At 41.0% G+C, this 18,071-nt stretch overlaps 1 protein-coding gene across 1 annotated transcript; it reads left to right on the forward strand.

Annotated features, from left to right (window-relative positions):
- The first annotated feature begins 5,694 nt into the window (after window positions 1-5,694).
- On the forward strand, window positions 5,695-15,143 carry TMEM222 (transmembrane protein 222). The gene is made up of 6 exons (XM_083369684.1): window positions 5,695-5,877; window positions 7,320-7,404; window positions 7,983-8,014; window positions 9,950-10,046; window positions 10,162-10,292; window positions 11,753-15,143. The coding sequence occupies exons 1-6, from the start codon at window positions 5,729-5,731 to the stop codon at window positions 11,838-11,840; spliced, it is 582 nt and encodes a 193-aa protein (XP_083225810.1). The 5' UTR covers window positions 5,695-5,728; the 3' UTR covers window positions 11,841-15,143.
- The last annotated feature ends 2,928 nt before the right edge of the window (window positions 15,144-18,071 follow it).

The following is an 18,071-nucleotide window of genomic DNA, read 5'->3' on the forward strand; positions in this document are numbered from 1 at the left end:
TTGTACATTAAAAGCATAGTATAAGTTAGCTCTTGTACTTTACAATACTTTCTTTTTTAGAAAAAAATACCTTCATTTCCTATTGATTTGATTATCAGGAATAACAAAACATGATTCAAAGGGGCTAAAAGTTATACAGTATCAAGCTGGTCATTGTGTACAGCTTGCTTGCTTGCTTGTGTCGGTTACTTCCCACAGTACTCTGAAGCAGGTTCCAGGCTATATTTAAAGTTCTATAAGTTTATAGAGCTATGGTGCTGGAGAAGACTCCTGCGAGTCCCTCGGACTGCAAGGCGATCAAACCGGTCAGTCCTAGAGGAGATCAACCCTGACTGCTCTTTAGAAGGCCAGATCCTGAAGTTGAAACTCAAATCCTTTGGCCACCTAATGAGAAGGAAGGACTCACTGGAGAAGACCTTCTTCTTCTTCTTCTTCTTCTTCTTCTTCTTCTTCTTCTTCTTCTTCTTCTTCTTCTTCTTCTTCTTCTTCTTCTTCTTCTTCTTCTTCTTCTTCTTCTTCTTTTTCTTCTTCTTTTTCTTCTTCTTCTTCTTCTTCTTCTTCTTATTATTATTATTATTATTATTATTATTATTATTATTATTATTATTATTATTATTATTATTATTAGCCTAATGCTGGGAAAGGTTGAGGGCAAGAGAAGAAGGGGACGACAGAGAATGAGGTGGCTGGATGGAGTCACTGAAGCAGTAGGTGTGAGCTTAAATGGACTCCAGAAGATGGTAGAGGACAGGAAGGCCTGGAGGAACGTTGTCCATGGGGTCGCAATGGGTAGGACACGACTTCGCAACTAACAACAACAAAGTTTATAGAGCACTACTTCCTACAGCCTGATTTTATGTTTACATACGCATACACTATTTACACATAAATCTATAAATAGTGTTATGGAAGGTGATTGTCTTTTGTTCGTGTGTACTTGAGTGCTCAATAGGGTAAACAAACTAGAGGATTTTGATAGCAAACACTCTTGATCTCAGCAGCTGTATTTAAAAGTGCCCAAATAACTTGGTTGTGAAATAGGAGTAATAACAAGGAGATATTACTAGAATAATATTGGCCGTAATAAACATTTGATGGATAGTAGAATGTACTCTTAGTCATATTGATGAATATACTATTAGAACCAGGAGTATTGGTGAGATAGTACTGGATTATACTACCCGTTGGCAGAATAACATCTGTGGACATTGTGCACACAGACAACTGATCAGGTTGTTTTTTTAAAAAAAATGTCTCTTCAGTGGTTTGTGTCACTCATGCAGGAGTCCTCTGGCCTATAGATGCTGTTATTTAGGATGGAAACAGTTGCTGTATCTTCACAGCTATAACAAAGCAGGATTGCAATCCGTGGATAGAATGTAGGCACCACATGCAGAATAAATATCCTGGTTTCAGTTGCTTTTATTCAAAAGAAATAGATATAAGTGGTGGAAAAGAATCTCTGCTTTAGCCTTGGAAAGATAATATCAGTCAAGAAGAGATAGGTGTGATTTACATAGCTGGATAGTTTGATCCAGACCGTGCCTGTGTTTTTGCAGCTGCATTAAGCAAAGATTTGTGGACATAAACTATGAATGTTTATACATGCATGGATGAATGATTCCCAAGGTATGTTCTTGATTACAAAGTTTTTTTTAAAGTCTTACAGGTAGTCTTATACTTATAACCACAATTGAGCCCAACATTTCTGTTGCTAGGTGAGACAGTTGTTAAATGAGTTTTGTCCCATTTTATGACCTTTCTTGCCACAGTTATTAAGTGAATCAGTGCAATTGTTAAATTAGTAACACAGTTGTTAAGTGAATCTGACTTTGCTTGTCAGAAGATCTCAAAAGGAGATCACATGACACCAGGACACTGCAACCATCATAAATATGAGCCCGTTGCCAAGCATAGGAATGTTGATCACATGACCATGGGGATGCTATAATGGTTTTAAGTGTGAAAAACCGTCATAAGTCACATTTTTCAATGCAGTTGTAATTTCAAATGGTCACTAAATGGATGGTTGTAAATTAAGGACTACCTGTATCTTTTTCTATAATGTTCTATCTTTCTATAGAACACCACTTACTACAGCCTCTGTCTTGTTCTATAATCTTAGAGAGGCTGCTAAATGTTAATATCGTCATAAACCTGATAGGAAGACTTTGACGTTTAATAGTTCACAATGGGGGAAAATGCAAACTTAGCCAATTCAGTTCTCCCAGTAGTGGATTGTGAGTGCATAGATACTAAGAACATAAATTTGAATCTGTATTTGATGGGGTGGGGGGAAGAGAATGGGAGATGTTTAGAAGAAGTAGGAAAACGCAAAATGAGGCTAAGACATTCACCAAACAAATTGCCCTTGTTTGGCAATTAGATTTCAAAGCTATTAATTGTTGCATAAACCATGGACCTTACTGCACTAAGCCACAAGCCGTGTGTCTAAAACCACAGTGACTAAATTCATTTAATCCAAAACTAACCCAAAAAGAAACAAGCCACATTATGCCTTACCACTGTGTGAGCTCAGCTGCTTCATATGTTGCAATGTATTCTATGCACTTCTGCTTCTGCTGCTGCTGCAGTTTTAAGAGAGAGAAAAAACAAATCTGGAAAAAAATACTTGTATGTCCTGAGCAAAAGTAGACAGCAGCAGTAGCAGTGACCCTGATAGATACCTGTTTCTCTTGCTAAGAGGATAATTTGTGTATATTTTTTTTAAATTCTCCTTTAATCACCATGGTTAGCAGCATTTTACTGTGTGTGTGCATGTGTGTGCTTCATCATATTTTCATTTTTGTTCATTGTGATTCATCACAATGCTATTTTAAATTCTCCTCTAAGATGCTCTGCTTTTTGTTGAGTGCTGTCAATCTCTCCTGTGTTCTATCTTGTTTTGCCCCAAACTTAAAGAATACTGGAAATTTTGTGTGACTTGCCAGTGTTTTACTGATGGTGCAACTCAGTACCAGTTTAATCCTCTCAGAAGCAAAGGGTCAGAATTGTAATAACCAGGATACATATTTGGTTGGTTCTGACAGCCTGCTGATTGAAAGATTAGCAGATTGAGGATTATTTTAGTTGTTCAACCTGATATCCAGCTCACAGAGCAGTCCCTCCTTCAGTATTATTCATAAACAGAACTCCAGTGATGAGATTAATATATGTGAGACTACTAGGGCATCAGATTTTGAGAATCAAAATGTAAGAAGGCCTATATAAATCCTGACACTGGCATCACAAAATGCAGTGATAATCCCAAACTTGGATGCTCTAAAAAGAAATGATGAGACAAATTTATGGAGATATCTGGTACACGTGATGATGGTTAACTATATAAATTTTAAGATCTTTCACTTTCAATATATAAATTTTAAGATCATTCATTTTTGATACTGTGTACCGATTTCTCATACAGAATAATATTCCACACAAAAATAATCATTTAAAAAAAAGAATACCTGCCATCTAAAAAATCTGCTTCTGCATTCATACAGTCTGCTGCTAAGAGACTGATCAGGTCTTTATGCATCAAACCAGCATTGCTGACTTTTGAGCCAAGCCAAACTTAATAAAGTATTTAATAATATTGAAAGTTTTCCATTTTATTTCAGAAATAAAGGGATGTGTTTTTTCCTGGCCACTATTGACAAAATCAGATTCTCGGAAGACAAAGCAAAATATATTTAGTCTCCACCTTCTACTTTTCCAAAATTCTTCTCTATTGTATATGGACAATTTCTCCTGTTTACTTCCGTCCATTTGCCCATCAATGTTATCTGTTAACATCCATTCACATTTAACAAATTTCTCTAATTTTTTCATATGAATCTACATGCTCCACTAAGACATATTATCACCAGGATGTCTACAGGGACGGAGTCATGAAAGTCAAGACGGTGGCCACAACCAAGGGACCAAAATCATGTAAAGGCATGGGAAAAAAAGGACTTTGAGTCAATGGTTATTTGTTAAATTTATTTGCCACTTATCTCACTGTGAGGCTACTCTAGGTGGCTTATAATAATAAAAAGGAAGAAAAATGAAAGGAGTGTAAACCAAAGTAAAATAACAGAACAATAAAATAAACAGTCACAGGAACACGAGAAAACTACACCAATATGATAGCCAAAAAGGTGGAGAGGTAGCAGAGAGCAAAGGGGGGAAGTGGAGTCCGCCATCAATCTAGCAGCCACATCCAGTGTAGAACTGGCCAAGTCTTCAAGTCCTTGGCCATTACCTTGACTTTTCTGACCTCCCCCTTCCCATAGACCAGGGGTGTCAAACTGCTGGCCCACAGGCCGGATGCATCATAGCAAAAACACACCCACCCCATTGCCGGCAATGGCAAAAAAGTTACGATATGTCGCAACATGTCACGTGAGTTTGACACCCCTGCCACAGACTTTTCTGAGCTCCCCCTCCTTCCCTTGAGTTCAATGACTCAGCCTTGCCGCCTCCACCATTCCCTAATAACTCTGCCATTAGGCTGAGTTGAGGGAAAAGGGACCAGTGAATTTTCACTGTTGAGGGCGAACCTGGCCCTTAATGAAGCTGCGCTGACTGTACATCTTAGCCTCTTTCCCCAACAAATGCATCCCTGCAATTTGGTGACGTGGGGGGGGTGTTTTTCACTTAGGGAGAAAAGACCTCTTACAAGCAGCCCAGGGTCCCTTCAACCCTCCCTTCCCTTTACACCACTGTTTCTCAACTTTAGGAACTTTAAGCTAGATGGACTTCAATGCCCAGAATTCCCCAGCCAGCATAGGTGGGCACTGAAATCCATCCAGCTTAAAGTTCCTAAAGTTGAGAGACATTGTCTTAGGCCAGGGATAGGCAGTGGGTTAGGACGCTGAGCTTGTCGATCGGAAGGTCGGCAGTTTGGCGGGTCGAATCCCGAGTGCCGCGTAGCAGAGTGAGTGCCTGTTACTCGTCCCAGCTTCTGCCAACCTAGCAGTTCGAAAGCACGTAAAAATGCAAGTAGAAAAATAGGGACCACTACGGTGGGAAAGTAACAGCGTTCCGTGCGCCTTTGGCATCTAGTCATGCTGGCCACATGACCACGGAGATGTCCTCGGACAAGCACTGGCTCTTCAGCTTTGAAACGGAGATGAGCACCAGCCCCTAGAGTCGGAAACGACTAGCACGCATGTGCGGGGGAACCTTTACCTTTGCCTTAGGCAACTTTGGCTCTTGGATGACTCGTGGACTTCAACTCCCAGAATTCCTGAGCCAGCTGTGCTGGCTCAGGAATTCTGGGAGTTGAAGTCCACGAGTCATCCAAGAGCCATGGTTGCCTACCCCTGTCTTGGGCAATGCCACTAAGAGTAGGTGTCTATGGAGATTTTCAGTCATCCAGGTCATGGTTGTCCCCAAGGTGCTTTTTCAAAAGGCAGCAGGCCTTTGTGTGTTGTTGTTGTTGTTTGCTTGAAGACGTTTCGCCTCTCATCCCAGAAGCTTCTTCAGTTCAGAACTTCAGAGCAGAACTGAAGCAGCTTCCGGGACAAGCAACGAAGCCCAGCCGCCCTTTAGGACCGAGAGTTAGGCCCCGCCTCCCGCCATCCCCAACACCCAGCTCAGGGGCAGGCAACCTCGGCTCTTTTATGACTCATGGACTTCAACTCCCAGAATTCCTGAGCCATTCCGTTGTCCGGAAGCGGGATGCCCGTCTCCAGGAAGTGATGTCACTCCGGGCCAACTCCTCCCCCCCCTCCCGGTGATGGAGGAAGAGGCGGCCGCGGAGGGGAAGATGAAGCCGTTCCACGGCGCTGTGGCGGCGGGGGTCGGCGGCTCCCTCGGGGCGGCGCTGGATGCGGAACGCGGCCGCTTCCCATACTGCGTCGTGTGGACGCCGATCCCCGTTCTCACGTGAGCGACGGTCTCCTCCTTGAGTCGGGTTGGCGAGGGCGCAGAGGTGAAGAGGGGAGCCTTGCCCTCCCGGCGTTGGGGACGATGGGTTGGGGAGTCGGCAGTTCTTGGCTGCTTTTCCCGGAGACCTTTGGCGCGCTCTTTCTCTCCATCGCGCTCACGCAATCGGATTGGTAAAGAGGGTTGTGGGGTGGAGTGGGGGGAATCACACACGCTCCTCTAATGATGATGGTTGCTTGGTTGTGCAAGCCCGTGTGCTTTGGGTAGTTGGTGGTTCCGTTGGAGCATGAGCATGGCTGTCGGCTCAGGTACTTGGACTTTAGCATGGCAGTGGCCAGCTCCAATATATATGTGTGTGTGTGTGTGTGTGTGTGTGTGTGTGTGTGTGTGTGTGTGTGTGTGTGTGTGTGTGTATGTGTATATATATATATGTGTGTGTGTGTGTATGTATATATATATGTATATATATATGTGTGTGTGTGTATATACATATACATATACATATGTGTGTGTATATACATATACATATATATATGTATATGTATGTGTGTGTGTGTGTTAAGTATTTGTCAAGGCTTTTTGAATGCACCTTGCTAATTAACTCTTTCATTCCTGTTTTGGCCTGACTCAAAAAGCCTTGACAAATTCTTAACACACATTTGCCTTGCCTCCTAGCTAATAAAAAGAGAGAAAGAACCTGTGGCTCGGGAAGTTAAAACAACTGCCTAATATATAATCAGCCCAGGTTCGAATCTCAGATAAAGGGTATGACTGACTGATGAGAACATAAAGAGTTCGAAATGATCATCTCAGCCTCCCAAAATTCTTTATTATATATATATATATATATATATATATATATATATATATATATATATATATATATATATATATATATATATATATATATATATATATACATACACACACACACACACATACACACACTCTTAAGGCAGGGGTCTTCAAACTTGGCCCTTCTGTGTCTTGTGGACCTCAAATTCCTCAGCCAGGCCACAAGTCATAAAAGGGCCAAGTTTGAAGACCCCTGCCTTAAGGGCTCCCTCTCTCAGAGCCACAATTTTGATCAAAATTAAACTTTGCGTTGCTGCATAAATGAGATCTGAATGTTTGACATTCCATCTAAAGTGGCAGGATTTGGGGCGTGCATCCATTAACATTCTAGGGATATTCTTATGTGTGGTTTTTTTATATCTATACAGAAGATATGTATATATGGGAATGGGATGTGCAGAGAAATTGAGATATAGTTTTGCAAATGGAAGGACACATTCTTGGCTAAGAGGAAACACATTTAACTTCTTTTGATCTTTTGTCTGTTTTCGGTTCTATCTAGCATGACCATGGATGGCCAGTTCTTCCTGAACACAGCTCTTTTTCAGTGTGAGAAAAGAAACGACACTCTTTTCTTCTTTCTACAGATGGCTTTTCCCGATCATTGGTCACATGGGCATTTGCACTTCTGCAGGAGTCATCCGAGATTTTGCAGGGCCTTACTATGTCTCTGTAAGTAGAAATTTGTTCCTCTACATCAGGGGTCTCCAACTTTGGCAACTTTTAAGAGTCGTGGACTTTAATTCCCAGAATTCCCTAGCTGGGATCCTAGCTTGGGAATTATAGGAGTTGAAGATCACAGATTTCCAAGCTGCCAAGGCTGAGAAACACTGTTCTAGATGATAAATAACAAAGATAACAAAATTCAACCATTTTTAGCTTAGTATCTCTAGATGTATGGGAGTACAACTCTTCAACGTTCTCCCCTGATAGTTGTGGAGGGCACCCAGAGAAGCTTAAAAAAGATAATTGTGTCTTGTTTCTCAACCTGTAGAAGGCAAATTGGACTTGGACACTGTATATTGTATAAGCTTAACTCGTGCAGTTGATAAACTATGGTTTATGACTCCAGCAAGGATAGTTTATTCAGTAAACCATGATTAAAAATAGTTTAGTGTGATTACATGGTCAGTGTAAATTCAATACAACAGTTAGTTTTGGAGGACATAAGCAGAATAAATAATGTTATCACAAGTATAGCTGAATTGGTAACTGTGCTTTTCCTTTTTTTTGTTCCCTATCCTCTTTAGGAAGACAACATGGCTTTTGGAAAGCCTGTGAAGTAAGTGTTATTTCCCCCTCCACATTTTAATTTGCAGAGGTATTTTTGTGGCTGAAACAGAACAATAGATGCCATATTTCAGTTAAGATAAAAACAAATAGATTACAGTTGACTGATGGAGCTTGCACCAATAAAGCACCATAACCCTAAACCTCTTTGTATTCACAATCATCTGAGCTTCTGATCTAATCAAGCTTTCTACTGTTAATGAGTTTGATCTGAAGTTCATTCATGATCTCAAGTGTCTCTTCTGTCTATCCAAATATTGGTTGTTCTCTTATATTAGCCATGCCTGCTTGTATTTGACACCTCTTTTGTGAGGGGCCAAAACTGATATTAAAGAAGAGAAAGTGAACAGTAGCATCTTGTGCATCTCTACTTAGAAATAAATAATCTTGAATTTGCTCATGCTTCTAGGAAACTTATTCCCTATTAGATAAAAAAATAAATAAGGGGTTGCCATACTAACTAGGCCACAGGTCTGCAACCCGCGGCTCCGGAGCCGCATGCAGCTCTTTCAGCCGTCTCCTGCGGCTCCCACTCCTCTGCCATGTGCAGTCCAAACAACAACAACAGTGGGACTAAAAACGTTCAACCAATCAATTCAAATATGCAGGGTAGGTGCATATCTCGCCTTGTCTCCACTTTTCAGTCAAACCCTGTTCTGCGCATGCGCGCATGTACGCACATGTGCACACATTTTTTGCGGCTCCCAGTTTTTCCTTTTGTGAGGGAACTGGTTCCGAGTGGCTCTTTCACTGTTTCAGGTTGCTGACCCTGGAACTAGGCTCTGTTTTTTAAATTGGTAAAAGCAGTTGAAGGATACTCTTTGAGATAACCAATATAAATATAGTGTTTCTTCTGCTGCTTTATACAGCTATTTCATGCTTAGTTTATTCAGTACATGCCTGACAGCCACCTAGTTTAATTTTTAGCAGTTGCTGTCTTAAGAAATGTGAGTCTTTACGTTGTAGTGCTTTATTTTCATTCTCAGTCTCTTTGGGTGTTACTGAAGGGGGAAAAAGCAATGTATGATACATGCAGCAAGGAAATGCTATAACAAACAGATACATATACTGTACTGGGTAGAGCTACAGACATGTTAAAGAGCAAAAATATTTCAAACGATTTACAAAACTGGAAGGCTTTGTCGGGGTGGGAGGGTGAATATAGGGCAAGATGAGTGATAATGTAAAATTTAATAGGACAAAAAGCAGCAAGGGATGAGAGATATACTACTTTAACACTGTCTCCTTTTGATGGATTTTGATTTAAGGTAATTACTCAAGTGATCTTGGTAAGATCCTTAATTCAGTGAAAAGTCTGCACTCCCACGATTTCATCAGCTTTGAACCCTACATCTTCAGGCTTCATTTGGACTAGGAGCTTGAAGGACTAGAAGTAATATTTCAGCAGATGTTCAATTAGATCAACTTCAATCGTGAAAGTATGCCATGAATTAAGAATTAAAAGTAGCCCTCAACTTACGACCACAATTGAGCCCAAAATTTCTGCTGCTAAGCGAGACAGTCAAGTGAATTTTGTCCCATTTTATGACCTTGCCATAGTTGTTAATTGAATCACTGCAATTGTTAAATTAGTAACCCATTTGCGAAGTGACTCTGGCTTCCCCATTGACTTTGCTTGCCAGGTCCCCAAAGGTGACTCGGACACTGCAACTGTCATAACCAGTGTCCAAAGTTTGATCATATGACCATGGGGATGCTACAACTCATGACTGTAACTATGAAAACCACTCATAAGTCCCTTTTTTCAGTGTCATTGTAAATTTGAATGGTCACCGAAGGAATGGTTGTAAGTTGAGGACTATCTGCATTCAGAATTGAGTTATTTGAATACTTTAGTAACTTAGACAGTGAGGTGTTCCATTTGATGAAAGCAGGGAAATAATTTTGATTTACTCCCTTCTGTCAGATACTGGAAACTGGATCCCAACAAGGTCTATTCCTGTGGTCCCAATGCTTGGGATACAGCGGTACATGATGCCTCAGAAGAATATAAGCACCGAATGGTAAGGTTCAGTTTTCAGTTTAAGTTTGAGGATGCCTATCTCAGTACTGATTATGTCTAGAGAAGATATTTGAAGTAGAAATATCTTCAATTGTACCTCTTTTTCTCTCTTGCAGCATAACCTCTGTTGTGACAATTGCCATTCTCATGTAGCTCTAGCCTTAAATCTCATGCGATACGACAACAGTACTTCCTGGAATATGATCAAACTTTGTTTTTTCTCTTTGCTGTATGGAAAGTATGTAAGGTGAGTAGAAAACTCCATTGCTTTTGTGTCTTTGAGAAAGAGAGAGAAAGAGCATTTTCATCAAGGACTTGGTTCTCCTTAAATGTCTCATGTGTGTAATATGCAGATAATTTTATGTCCCTTGTACCTAGATGCTTTCGATCCATTGTAAATTAGATGCTTTTTTCCCATTGTAAATTAGTTGTACAATCCCAAGTTTGCAAGTCCTTGTTAGCAGACAGTCTAGTAGAACTTCTGCATGTTTTTTTTTAAAAGCCTCTAATGCTTTCCTATTTGCGTAATTTATTCTGCTTTTATGGTAATGTGGAAAGGCAGAAGGTTATACAGAACCAACTGCAACTGACACCTTTTGTCTTCTGACACTGCTTACGTTGTTATGTCAGTAACCTCAAAGGCTAGTAACTTCACTGCTTTTTAAGAGCTGGAATCTTCAGGTTGCTGAAAGCTGTTTCAGTGTCTGCTCTATGGAAGAAATAAGTCTCTTTTTCACAAAATAGCATTTCTCAACCCATTGACTTGTTGACCTGGATAGGCCATTCAGAAATGGTAACTTACTTAATATTAATATTTAGCATTGTTTATATATTAAATATTAATACATATTATTTACATTGTGCTACTAAACATTGTGTAAAAGAACATTCCTGTCAAAAATGCAGTGATGACAACCTTCGGGCTTGGAAGACAGTAATAATTGTTTTGATAAAATTCTGAACTCCTCTAGCTAGAACCGAATGGGGGGAAAAAAAAACCAAAACAGCATACTGGGAGTTTATATCGAATATCAGAATGTAACAGATTGCATACTTATTTCTTCCAAAAGTCCATTTGTGGTTTGCTGAAGCATTCATAATTTTATCAGTGAAATCGGCAGACGGCAGAATATTGTTTAATTGTAAACTAACGGGAGTCAGAAAACCTTGGAAATCTACTGTACGTCACCCAGATTGTATGTGGTTACAGCACTTAATGTACAATGTACTTTATACTATCTGTATGCCTGTTAAAATAGACAAATGAAGGATTGTTATTACTTTTGAGCCATGAGTGTGAATGGTGCTTCCAAAAAGTCAGTAGATGAAACTTGGCAGACATGGAAAAGTAGGTGGAAATAGGGCTCGACCAGGAATATTCAGTTAGCGAGTACCGTACTTAGATTTCGTTGCAGAGAAAGATAATATGGGGGTGTCCAACCTTGGCAACTTCTAAGACTCGTGGACTTCAACTGCCAGAATTCCCTGAGCAGCATGACTGGATGAGGAATTCTGGGAGTTGAAATCCACAAGACTTAAAAGTTGCCAAGGTTGGGACACCCCTGGCCTAATATGCCTCTTTCCTTGGCTCTGTTCTCAGCAACCCTTCTCCTCCTTCTATCCCTGGTCCTCTGTGGCTGCACTTCAGTAGTTCATGGGCTCCCCTCCCATTTTTAGTTTCTGAAATCTCTTTTCTCTCCTTTACAGCATAGGAGGCTTTGTGAAGACTTGGCTTCCCTTCTTCCTCTTTTTGGGGATTATCCTGATAGTCATCTTGACTCTTCACATCCGGTGATGGATGACATTGGTGTGTCCACCCACCCACCCACCCACCCACCCCTTGGTCCCCTTTGAAGTCAAGTGATGGAACCCGTGGCTTTTCAGCCTAGGAAGGCCTGGAGCTGCATGGTCTGGAAGCCCTCAAAAAGAAAAAGAAAAAAAAGAACTCGCATTTGTATTTTGTAATAACAACTCTGCTGTTATCCCCTGGGATTCTTTGTTTGGATGAGGATGGTTTCTTTGAATATACTTGACTTGGAACTTTTTTGGGATTGGGAAAGGAGGGAGAATCTTGCATTGTACTTCTCACCAAAACTCCTTTGTGCCCAAAGTTTTCCCCATGGAAATCCCAAATAGGACTTTGGTTGATAGGACAAGGAGAGGGAGTTTCATTAACCTTGGGTGAGGTGTCTAAGGAGGTGGTAACTTTCTCTGATCTCCCCCCCCCCGAGTGGGCACTAAATGGACGGTGGCTGGCCATGGTCACCACCCTGGGATGGGATAATATTTGTTGCACTGAATGATGAGATTTCCAGAGATTATGGTTCTAGCACTTTTTTTCTCCAGCTGGTGGCCTCAAAATGGAAGAATGATCCTCTTGATCTATGCAGGGCTTTATGTGAGATGAGATTAAGTTTCTTCTGGTGCAGACAGGAGTTTAAGGACAATGTTGTTTTCCTCTTACCCACTGCACAGAAAGTCTTGTCTCTTTGTTTGTATGTGTTTTAAGTCTAGCCTCATAGGAACCAGCATTCGAAAGGCAGTTGATCTCAATTGATCTTTGTTACATTCTTGTCAGCTTAAACTGCCCCTGTCACAGACCTACTAAAGAATGTAAACTGCTCTCTTTGACGAGCTGTTCTTAAGACTTCCTAATTTCCTTTATAGAATTGAATTTCCAAAGCCCTTGCTCTACCTGGGTTCTTCATACATTATATTGTGCCTTGGAAGTCAGTGGAAACATAACCCACAGCCATTAAATGCTTCATCTTTTATAATAAGAGTTGGATATTAGAAGCCATACCGGCGTCCTGTCTGCTTTTAGGAACATGAATCATTCCTTTGGGGCTCAGCTTTTCCCTGCTGTAGCCAGGTATCTAAAGAGCAGGATCTGCTCAGATGAATTTTAACTTAATTCAGGCTTACGGCCTTGCCTGTTGTGTGAAAAAAGGGGCACCCTTTTCTATTTAACCGAAGGTGACCTAAAAAAAACAAAAACCCGCCGGGCTCTCCTTTCATTTCTACCCTTGTTGTTCCCTTGCTAGCCTTCCTCCTTTTGTTCCTCCTGCAGTGCCAAAGATGCGTGCTGTGTAAAGAAAGAGGCACCTGTGGCTTGGCAGGTCTTGGGGGTCTTCGTTGTATTCAGCCATTTCAAGCATGAATGATGGCAGCTGTAGAAAACTGATCAATAAGCTCTAGGCTGATTAGAGATCAAAGGTCTTACATCAAAGTGACACCGTGTGGTGTTCCATCAAGCTATTCCTGGGCTATTTCGCTTACGTCCCAGTAGGGATTCTAGTTCTTAGGGAAATAATAGACTGAATTAATAACGGGCACATTACTCATTTTTTTCCCTTTTTATTTTTTTCCCCCCTCTCATAGTGACTTGCCAAAAAAAAAAAAATGTTCCAGGAAGCTGAAGCTTTTCCCAGACCTGGAACTTAAAGCGAACTGTCTTTCTATCATAGCACTGATCTAAGCTCATCTTTTCAATCAAATTAGAAAGTGCTTTTCTGACACAATACGATTGTACAAGCATTACCAAAATGTGAAGTTTTCTGGAGGAGCCAAAAAAATAATATCAGGGTGACTGCGGTCGGTTTTTCCTCTTGCTCTCAACATCTTTTCCTCCCCTTCCAATATTTTGGTCCTTACAGGATTTTTTTTTAAAGTCTATATTTGTGAACCGACCAATTAATGATCAATATAGAGGCTCAAAGGAGAAGTATGAAGTGAGGGGAGAGACTTAAAAGCTACTGAAGAGCTAAAGCTGCAGATTCTGCTTGTCTTGATATTTTGCTCACTTGATAAGGAGAGATTTCCTGGTAGTACTAGTCAGTAGAACTGTGATTGGACATAGCTTCTCTGTTATAAATTGCTATCACTTCTAAAATAAGTTCTTATGTTCCCTCTAACAGCTGACCCATATCCTTTATAGTAAAGCGGTTTAGGGGTGGTTTTACCCTACATTATATTTGCAACCCTGATTTATTGGAGTTCCAGAGATTGGGGGAAGCCAAAAATAAGTTTGCAGGATCTTGGAAAAATGCACCTTAAGCAAGGCAAGCAGGGGAGTGCATGTGTTGTAGTCAGATTGCAGTTTCTAGCCTTTGCACAATCATATCTCAAATATAGCCAAACCTACATTGTCCCATCTTGTTTAACAGCCGCATGATAACTATTCATCTTTCAAAATCTATGATTTTAATCTGCTTTAAAATCTTCCACTTCTGGGTTGAAGTTATGAAGCTGCTTGGATGAGCAGTGAAATGTCTCAAACTAACAAAAAAAATAAATTAGTCCAGTTGTCACGATCCAGCCTTCGGACATCTTTGCTTGGATGACAGAGTTTTCAACAACACATTTCTGGATAGGAATTTTGGAGGTTTAAATCTTGATTGGAGCCTGCCTGACCATGCTTGCAGACAGCCCCTAGAAGAAGAAAAAATTGCTATTTGTTTGAATAAATGTCATGAGGATCCTGTATGTCAAGAGTAGGCAATTTATTTTTCCAAGGGGGCCACATGAGAAAGTGACTGCTGTGGAGGGTGGAACCAATAGGACCAACACATTACTGCGTAGGTGCATAGGCACGCAGGCACATACTTAAATTGAAAAAAAAAGTCACTTTCAGAGTAAAAATGATGCAGTTGTATTGCATGCATGGCCTACGCTTCTTTACATTTGATTTCTAATTTCCAGTTGACCTCAAATGAAGCCAGGCAGGGACAGCTAAAGAGCTGGGTGTGGCCCGGGGCTATAAAATACCCAGGTCTGCTACGTAGTGATACGATCTGTGAACTCTGCATTGATTCTGCATTCACATCTGCCTTGAAGTGTCTTGGTTGTAGGAATTCGGTCAAGTCTAAAGTACTTTCCAAAATATGTTTCATTGTTGTTACTGTCTTCCATTTGGCCTTTTGTTTAGATTTCTCTGTAAAACTTCATCAGTTAGCCCTGTTTTTTCCTTCCTTCACTGGTGACTAGCTAGATGGTCTTCTGATCCAGTTGCTTGATTCCTTTGTAAATAACTGAAGTTCTGCTGCTGTGATTTCATAATTCCAATGATGGTGAAAAATAAATGCAGTTGTGTACTCTGGCAAGCTGCAATGGCTGTTCTTTTTTTTTCCTCCAGGGAGAAGAGAAGTTTGTGTTCAGAATGAGTGACTGCAATATATTTTAAGTTAGTTGGATGACTTTGAGCTAGTCAGTCTCAGTCCAAGCCACCTCACAGGGTTGTCATTGTGGGGAAAATAGGCGAAAGGAATACAACGTATGTTCGCCACCTTGCATTATTTATAAAAATAAAGGCAAGGTAAAAATACAAATAAATACATCTGAAATTGAAAGTCAGTGTATATAGCGGTTAAGATGTTAGATTCACACTGGGAAGGCCTGAGATTCAAGTCCACCCTCTGTGGCTGACCTTAGGCTACTTTCTCAGTTTAATTCATCTCACAATGTTGTTGAGGGAAAAAGGGGAGGAAGGGATGCTATGTATTCTGCCTTAAGTCCTGAAGAAAAGGCAGGATAGAAGAACACGTAAATGCACTGTAGAGAAGTATTGAAAGTGCCACATTAGCCATTCTACTCCTCCTGAACTTGGAGAGTATGTTAGAGAAATAGGGTCTGCTTACAATTTTTCTCTGTCAACAAAAGTGCGTATAGTCAAGGCTATGGTCTTCCCAGTTGCAATGTATGGCAGTGAAAGCTGGACCATACGAAAGGCTGAGCGCCAAAGAATTGAAGCCTTTGAACTATGGTGCTGGAGAAGACTCCTGCGAGCCCCTTGGACTGCAAGGCCATCAAACCGGTCAGTCCTAGAGGAGATCAACCCTGACTGCTCTTTAGAAGGCCAGATCCTGAAGCTAAAACTCAAATACTTTGGCCACCTAATGAGAAGGAAGGACTCACTGGAGAAGAGTCTAATGCTGGGAAAGGTTGAGGGCAAGAGAAGAAGGGGACAACAGAGAATGAGGTGGCTGGATGGAGTCACTGAAGTAGCAGGCGTGAGCCTAAATGGACTCCAGAAGATGGTGGAGGACAGGAAGGCCTGGAGGAACATTGTCCATGGGGTCGCGATGGGTCGGACACAACTTCGCAACTAACAACAACAACAACAATTTTTCTTCCCTCTCCAAAATGCAGACTTGCATCCTCTGGAGCATATGGTTGCACCAGAAATTTGCAGAAACCCAAGCTACCTTTATATAGGTAATCCTTGATTTACAACCCCAACTGAACCCCAAATTTATGTTCTTAAGCAAGAAGTTACATGAATTTTGTCCCTTCCTTCCCACAGTTGTTAAGTGAATCATGGGAGATGTTAAGTTAGTAACATGGTGGTTGAGTGAATTTAGCTTCTCTGTTGAGTTTGCCTGTCAGAGCAAAGGGGGGGTCACGTGATCCTGCGGCACTGCAACCGTCATAAATATGAGTCAGTTGCCAAGCGTCTGAATTTGTGACCATGGGGATGCTGCAATGGTCTTAAATGTGAAAAATGTTCATAAGTCACTTTTTCCAGTGCTATTGTAACTTTGGTCATTAAATGAACTGTTGTAAGTCGAGGACCATCTTTAAAGAAAATGCTAGGAAAGAGGAAAACCCCAAACAAATCTGCTTATATGCCTCATTATCAGATATAAGAGTTTCTTACAGAGCAGAGGGCAGAAACCAGAGTGACTTGGGCATGGAGATTGCTAAAATAGGGGATAATTGGCTAGCATGCCAAAAGTTTGCTCTGCACTGCGTTATTTTGCTATAGGTCCCATTGATGACTTTAAATTATGCCATTAGTACACTACTCTCTGTTACGATCAACTATGCTTGGTAAAGTATTTTTACACTACTAACTTGTCCAAGGAAAGCTTTTCCCCCCCTCGATTTTGGCCATGTCCTCATCATGTCAACAACTCACCGGGGCTGTTAACAAGTCTGACAGCCCTGCATTGCAGTCAGTGTTCCTGTGTTGTCTAGAATCAGCAGACACCCACACTGATGGAAGAGAGTGGCCCCTTTCAGCAAAAGGACACTTGACGGCTTTTGTTCTGCTGACAAAGGGAAGTTGTATCCTGGCACGTACTGCTGTTGGCACTTGGAAGTTCATTTGGTGATAACCTGCATGAATTAAGGCAACAGATGCTGCTGATGGACCTGGGAGTCATCTCCGGGGGCAACAGTGGGACTTCTCTCCCCATAAGAGGTTTTCCTTGAGACTGTCTACAGCAGAAATACGAGGCTTGCAAGGTGCTCCCTTGGGTCTCCTTAAGGACAGGGCATTTCTTGCTAGCTTGAGCATCACATTTTAAACATCCTGGTATATACTGATTAAGCAATCATGGTCAGACAGACTCCTATACCATATTTGAGCCTTGAAAGTTGCAGTTTGAAAATCATAATGGTTGGGTTCGTATACCCTGCCAAGTTATATCTGAAATACTATTTGAATCAATGGCCTGGTCACTATTTTTTCTACTTTGTAGATCTTGGACATAAAGAGATAAGGACCACCTCCAGTTTGCTTAAACTTTGCATATCTCCTGGATTAACCAGTATAGGATTGGTCTCTGGTTAAGGTGATCCTGCCTGCTGGAATCCGTACTGAAAAGGCTTTCCCTTCCTCCAGAAAAAAGTATCTAACATTAAGCCATTTGTAAATATTCCATCCTAGAGTAAATTGATTGAGAAGGTGGTGGCCTCACAACTTTTGATACATTATTTGAAACCATTTCAATCGGGGTTTCATCTGGAATAAGGGTCTAATAGTGAGGTGTCCATGGTGCTTTTTGATATTATTTTCTTGCGGATGTTTTATTACCCAAACTAGGTAATGTCATCACAGCACACAATCAAGCTCACAAAGCACCAAGGACCCCTCACTGCAGCCCTGAGCTACAAATATTCTCCTGTATTGGTTCTAATAGGGTTTTTGTTACCTTGGTAGATAATTTGCAGCAAAATTATGTTGGGACCCCAGTAATTCTCTCTTGCTGCTTTAGATAACTATGAGTGGTGTTCACGAATGTCT

The sequence above is a fragment of the Vipera ursinii genome, assembly GCF_947247035.1.
Source record: "Vipera ursinii genome assembly, chromosome: 9".
Lineage (NCBI taxonomy): Eukaryota > Metazoa > Chordata > Lepidosauria > Squamata > Viperidae > Vipera > Vipera ursinii.